This window comes from Lathyrus oleraceus, chromosome 6 (assembly GCF_024323335.1).
Source record: "Lathyrus oleraceus cultivar Zhongwan6 chromosome 6, CAAS_Psat_ZW6_1.0, whole genome shotgun sequence".
NCBI lineage: Eukaryota > Viridiplantae > Streptophyta > Magnoliopsida > Fabales > Fabaceae > Lathyrus > Lathyrus oleraceus.
This window is the reverse complement of record NC_066584.1, coordinates 471,302,603-471,309,656: the sequence shown is the minus strand read 5'-3', so window position 1 is coordinate 471,309,656 and position 7,054 is coordinate 471,302,603. Positions and strand designations below refer to the sequence as shown.

General features: G+C 38.1%; 1 protein-coding gene across 1 annotated transcript; it reads right to left on the bottom strand.

The window, feature by feature from the left end:
* Nucleotides 1-2,629: 2,629 nt before the first annotated feature.
* LOC127097917 (D-3-phosphoglycerate dehydrogenase 1, chloroplastic) lies at nt 2,630-5,720 on the bottom strand. The gene is made up of 5 exons (XM_051036403.1): nt 5,079-5,720; nt 4,342-4,718; nt 4,133-4,243; nt 3,940-4,035; nt 2,630-3,521 (listed from the first exon to the last, which is right to left on the bottom strand). Exons 1-5 carry the CDS (start codon nt 5,599-5,601, stop codon nt 2,850-2,852), a joined length of 1,779 nt encoding a protein of 592 aa, XP_050892360.1. The 5' UTR covers nt 5,602-5,720; the 3' UTR covers nt 2,630-2,849.
* Between the last annotated feature and the right edge of the window lie 1,334 nt (nt 5,721-7,054).

Sequence of the window (7,054 nt, the reverse complement as noted above, 5' to 3'; positions counted from 1 at the left end):
TTTTAAAACTACGCGATAGAACTGTGCACTTGCAGTTAGTACCCCAATCGACTCATAAAGTCGCGATCAGTTATCCATAATAACTACAATAATCTGGAGGCGCTGCTTGTCATCGGCATCAGCTGTATGAGGCTGCGACGACACGTCATCAACAAGTACCCCATCATCAGAAGGTACAACATCACTTGTATCCTTAATAGGTGGAATGATGTGAAGGTGTGATACAGTGAAATATCACTCTAAGTAGTCATCCTCACACTACGAGGGATGTTGAACCCTAACTATTTGATCTCTAATGGCACGACCATAGCTGATGAGGTTACTCTGAAACCATCAACCAATGCCCGAAAATGGTATATCTGAAATAGGTCGTGGGATACCCTGAACATAATCAGAGTAATAATCATCTTCCCAAACGGAAGATGAAATGAAGATGCCTCCTTCTGTCATCTCTCATCAAACACAGTAAGTAGTGGAGCGTCGAGTATGGTGAGGGAGCAGTGGGCAAAATCAAGGAGCTCGAACTCCCGTACAATCCGACTGACCTACTCAGGCATCGGAATCTTCAGGAAGTCCTTCAGCTTCGACCTGTGCGAAGTCACCTTTAGTGTAGGAGAATCCTATGACAAACAAATATAAAAAAATTGCAGTTAGCTATCATGACACAATAATAAACAAATTAAAGTTAAACATAAAAGACATATACCTCTCTTTGCCATAGTCGTAACGCCACATGATCAACATACTCAGTAAGCACTGACCGATCAATGGGTCCTCTAGAGAATCCTTTGTTAGTGTGCACAGAGCGTTCGGTCGAAGGAGTTGTAACCTTTATGTCAGTAGTAGCAGATGTGACCGGATCAGCAACAACAACATCTGGCTGGACCACCTCAATATTCACCTCATCAATAACCACCTCATCAACAACAATCTCCACAACAACAACCTCAACAACCTCATCTACCACAGCAACATCCGACACTCCCATCTCATACGCCACCTCATCTCTGGACTACTCAATTGATCGTACATGTCAGCGTAGAGTGTTACGAGGTGTGCGGAACTGACCCTGCTTAGTCAACCGTTTCTAATGTGAACCGGTTTGAATCACTCGTCCAACCCGTATCTAGGATGACTCAACCTCAATAGCCATAACCTGGTCTGCCGCTCTATCAATAGTTCTGCCTGCAATAGTGTCGTCTCTGCCTTTATATTTCATTGCAAAAGAAGGAAAAATAAAATAAAAAATTAGCAACTATCGAAAATTTCAGGATTTTTCAATAAAAAATTAAATTTTTATAACTATCGGAAATTCTGAAATTTTTATTAAAAAACAAAGTTTTTATTTATACCGAAAATTTTAAAATTTCCAATAAAAAACAGTTTTTATAACCATTAAAATATTTGAAAATTTCCGAGAATTTTAATGGAATTTTGTACCTGAAATTTTGAAATTCCAAATGTTAGAATTAATACCAAAATTTTTGAAATTTTTGATATAAAATCTCAAAATTTTTGATATTTACATTATAAAATGTACTGTTTTAAAAAATTTTGATAGTGTAATCTAAATTTTCGGTATCGCCCAATGTGGATCATGTAAATCTGAAAAATAAGTGAAATGATTTTACGATGACATTGTTGCCTTTTCATAAGCAATGTCGAATTAAATATTCATGATTTAGAGAGTAAAACAAATTGGAGAAGCTTATCTCTTCGTTCCACGTCTGAGCAAGTCCACAAGCTTTCACTTTTCCCTAACCTGTACATCCAACAAAGACACCAGAATTGTAGCCACAATGGATTATAACCCTACCTATTTCTTCCTATCACAACCTAGTTTCCATCAAGAACATTAGGTGGGACTTTTTAAGTTTCCATCAAGAACATTAGGTGGGACTTTTTAAAACTGTACAAGGTTCCCCAAGCCTCGATAATTTCAAAGTATGGTTTTCATTGAGGTTGGCGATGTTAGGATCCTAACACCGTCTCTTTAATTTGGTCATCAACCTCCATTAAGTTCTACACGCCACTTATTCTCCTCACTTTTTCCTAGGTTTTCCTCTGCCAGTAACATTTCAAACAAACTATGTAGACCCCCTTAGGGAGACTTCTTTTTTTGAGTTGGTTTGGGCTCTCGAATAAGGTCTGTAGGTACTGGAGCTATTTTCTTGCTTAGCCTGAAAGTTAACTTTTGGTAGGAGAGGCTCTACATGATTCAAACGGAAGATTTTTTCTTTTCTCAATGTCTTCACATCCCTCTTCCTCAAGCTCTTCAATAGCTTCACAATCTTTTAATTGGTGTTCCAAACCTTCCACAGTAGAAAACAACAGCTGAGTAATTAATTATTGTTCCTCTTTACTACTCTTTTGACTATTATTTCACCAATCTTTGGTGATTGCCATCGTTTCAACGCTTCATAGGTAAATTATAAACTCCGGCGCATGATATTACATCAATTCTTCTAATTAACGAATATTTAAACACCTTGGGACAGAGATTTATCCTAATCGTCAATCATATCCTTAAAATTGGGTGTAGTGTTGGATCCAAGTCCAACAGATAGAGAATTCAATTCAGGGGTAGAAAGCTCCGCTCTCTTTTCCAAAAAAAACATAAAAGCATAACTAAAGTTTAAAAAGTGAGTGATTAGTTGAAACTTGCAACATATTGTTTTTCTCTATTTTCAAATGAAAATGAAAAAGCAGGAATTTCACTATACTAAATTATTCTTTTCCTCATCTACCGAAGACTCACTACTCACTTGTTCATGATGATACATCAAAACTGGGCACACCAGATATGCCCAATTGAAAGAAAAATAAAACACAAGACAAAAACATTAATCTTAAAACTTGAGGAAAACAAATTCTTCGATAGCAGGAATATCTCCAATCTTTTTCAAACTTTCTTTGCGGGGTTGTTCATCAACTCCAATTGCCATCACAGCATGCTTTCTTGGAGCAGTCCTTGCAACACTCATGAAGCTGACATTCACATTCTCTTCACCCAAGATGCTTCCCACCTTTCCAATCATACCTGGTTGATCTACCTGTCTGCAAAGTATGATGCTACCTTCCAAACTTACATCAACTTCAAAAGATCCAACCTTCGTAAGATGAGGGACACCATCTTTCACGCGACCCTCAACTGTAACCTCCCCTGAATCTGATATGGCACCGGCAAACCGAGTTTCCACATTAGCAATCTGGACCTGGATGAATTCAAGTGGATTCTCAGGTGAACCATCAAGAATAACTCTCTCCTCGGTTAATCTTAGCCCTCTTTGTTTAGCAGTGAAGTCGGCATTAACTAAGTTCACAAAAACACTGGATATGGGCTCTATCAGACCCTTTGTTATCATAGCACGAAGAAGACGGGTGTCAAGATCATCCGGGGCCCTAGCAGAAGCATAAGTCACTTTCACTGATTTTACACCACTTCCTCCTGCTACCAGTTGGACAGCCAGCCTACCCAGTTTCTCAGCAAGAACAACAAATGGTTTTAGCTCAGTTAACACCTGCAGTCACAGTCACAGAAATTAAAAAGGTGTTAAACTTGGGCCATTCCACTGGCCAATTTCATCACCAACTCCAATCCATTAATTTTTTTTACTGTTATGATAAGCTTGAGATAAAGACAGTTTCAAATTTGAAGAGATAAAGGCAGATAATAAAACTCATAATAAGATCATTGTATTAGAACTCTCAAATCAAACTTGTACAATTATCATTGAAACAGCTGATCTAATAGCAGTTAAAATTTAAAAATTAGACTTTGGTTCCAAATATCACTTCCAACATTTGGTATGGTTAGACAAGTTAAAGAATTATTCAACATGAAAAACAATATAGATATGGGAGAGAAGCAATACCAATACCATGAAGCAAGGTATATATCATGAAATAAACGCATAAAGATGATTTTTCTTCTAGTACCTCTGAGGGAACCATTGGTGCATTGACTGCGGTAGCAGCAAGCTCCCCTTTCAACGCCCCAACAACAGCTTCTGCTATTTCAATAGCCACACCTTCCTGGTCATCATTTTCAAAGGTTATTAGACACTATAGTGAAAAAAGGGGAACAAAGGTAAGACTTGCAGTCATAAGCAATTTGCTTTAAGTATCTTACCTGAGCTTCCGTTGTACTGGCACCTAGATGAGGTGTCGCAGTAACTAGCTCATGTAAAACCAACTTGCTGTCTTTGGCGGGTGGTTCCACCGTGAAAACATCAAGAGCCGCCTGAAACAAAGAGTCAGAACCGTCATTATTTCGACCCAACTAATTATTAATTATTATCCTCTAAAGTAGTAAGCTATCAGCTGCTCAATGCTTCAAACCTGAGCTACAATTCCAGAATCCAATGCTCTAACAAGCGCATCCTCATCAATGACTCCACCACGAGCAACATTGACAATTCTAACTCCTTTCTTCATCTTAGCAAAAGTCTCGTCATTGAGCATCTTCGAGGTAGCAGGCGTAAGCGGCATATGCAAAGATATGAAATCAGCAGTAGCAATGGCCACATCAAAGCTCACAAGCTCCACACCAATAGCACGTGCACGATCAGCAGGAGCATAAGGATCATGAGCAATAACACTCATACCAAGCCCCTTAGCACGCCTAGCAACTTCAGTACCAACCTTCCCAAATCCCAGTACAGCAAGTGTCTTCCCAACAAGGGAAACTCCAACATACTTATTTCTCAGCCACTTCCCTGCATAAACCACAAACCAGCACAAATCCAATCAACCAGATAAACTAATCACCAAATACACAACATAAACAGCACTCATAAAATACATAAAAAAAAACAAAGTATTGCTCTATATAGAAAAATAGATCTCAACATGAATACAAAAAGAGTTAGCCACAGACAAATCGATAAATAAGGAAAAGAAATTCCCTCTTACCATAGAATTTTACACTTACGTTACCATGTCAACAAGTAGTTGACACCAAAAAGAATAAAACGATGTGAAATGAAACAAAAAGTACGAACTAAAAGCAACAGGATCTAAAAAAAAAACATGACAAAAAGGTGTTCGATAAAATGCTTCAACTAAAAAAGACTTACCAGCTTTAATAGAGGCATCAGCCTGAGCAACATTTCTAGCCATGGAAGCCAAGAGAGCGATCCCGTGCTCCGCAGCGGCAACAGTATTCGCAGTGGGAGCATTAACAACCAAGCAACCATGTTCAGTAGCGGCGGCCAGATCCACGTTATCGATTCCCACGCCAGCTCTTCCGACTACCTTAAGCCTACCACCGGAGGACTCAAAGACTTCACGGGAGACCTTAGTCCCACTCCGGACGATGAGAGCGTCACAGAGCGAGATCTTAGTGCAAAGCTCCTCGGGACTGAGATTGTAGGAGCAATCCACGTTGGCGAAGTCTTTGAGAAGAGTTAGACCTGCTTCGCCGAGCTTCTCGGCGACGAGGACGGTGGGTTTGGCGTCGGAGGAGACGTAGACGACTAGAGAGCGACGGGGGTGGGAACGGAGGGAAATGGAGGAGAGAGGAAGTTTGGAGGAGGAGAGAGAGAGGGAAGTTGGTGTGGGGACTCTGAGGGTTTGGGAAGTTAAACTAGCGGCGGCCATGGTTGATGAGTTAGTGTGTGAGTGAGTGGCGGATGGAAAGTTGTTGAAATAAAAAACGACTCGTCAAATGGAGGTTCGGTCACTTATAAATGAATCGGTGGTGGTTTATTACAGTCACAAGGACAGGGTTTATGGTGAACGGGGTTTATTAATATTATATTTATTTTAAATTTAATTATTATTATGTTTGAAAATTACACATAGGGGTAATTCATTTCTAGTGTTTGTGTAGTAGTGATATTACTCCATTTCAATTAAATACAAAACTAAGTACGTTTTACTTTCCACCGTTAATTGTATTTGATTTACATTTGAATTAAATCTAGATTAAATGCATTTCATTTTTTAATTCTATTGTTTTTCTATTAGTAGTTTAATTGTTAAAATTTCAACTCTTATTTCAAATGTATTTGATTTAATACTGAGTACATTTGACTTTTCATCATTAATTGTATTTGATTTAAATTTAAATTTAAGACTATCAAGCTACATTAATATAATAAAGATTAAATATGTTTTTGATTTTCATAAATATCTCATATTTAATTTATAATTTCTCTAAAATATTCTTTAGAGAATGATCTTATTAAAAAAAAATTATTTTTTGTCTCTCTTATCAAAATCGTCGTTAAAATTGTTGTTAAGTTTGAGTCTTGATAGTGTGTTTCTCTCAAGGTCTCGGATTCGAATTTTGTTAGGTGCAATTGTTGGTGCAAAGGTAGAATGAAAGATGAATATTCTATTAAGAGAATGACGGCTACAAAACATGATAAAAGTTACAATGATTGTCACCCTATTTATAAGCTAAAACTAAGGTTACTAGAATAGGATAAAATACTAAAATACCCTCTAACAAACTTAGGGGCTAAGAAAATAATACAACTAAATATGAATTACTTCTAATACCATCCCTTAATTCATATTCCATCAAAACTTGTAACACCAATTCCATCCCTTAATCTGAGAAATTGATCAGTCTTGATAGCTTTCGTCAGAACATCTGCCAACTGTTTCTGAGTGCTGCAGTGTACAACTTCTAACACTCCCCTCTGAACTTGATGTCTCAGAAAATGATACTTGGTCTCAATGTGCTTGCTTCTCCCATGCAACACTGGGTTTCTGGCAAGATTGATTGCAGACTTGTTGTCAATCATCAGCTTCAGAGGTTTGTTTACTTTTATCTTCAGATCCTGCAATAGATTCAGAATCCACACAGCTTGGCATGCAGTAACAGCACCTGCAATGTATTCAGCTTCACAAGTTGACAACGCCACAACAGGTTGCTTCTTGGAACACCAAGAAATGGGACCTCCCAGAAATTTGAATAAGTACCCAGACGTACTTCTTCTGTCAACTCTGTCTCCACACCAATCAGAATCTGAATAACTCAGAAGTTCTGACTCATCTTTTCTTCCAGAAGGAAATAATACTCCATACTTCAGAGTTCCCTTGA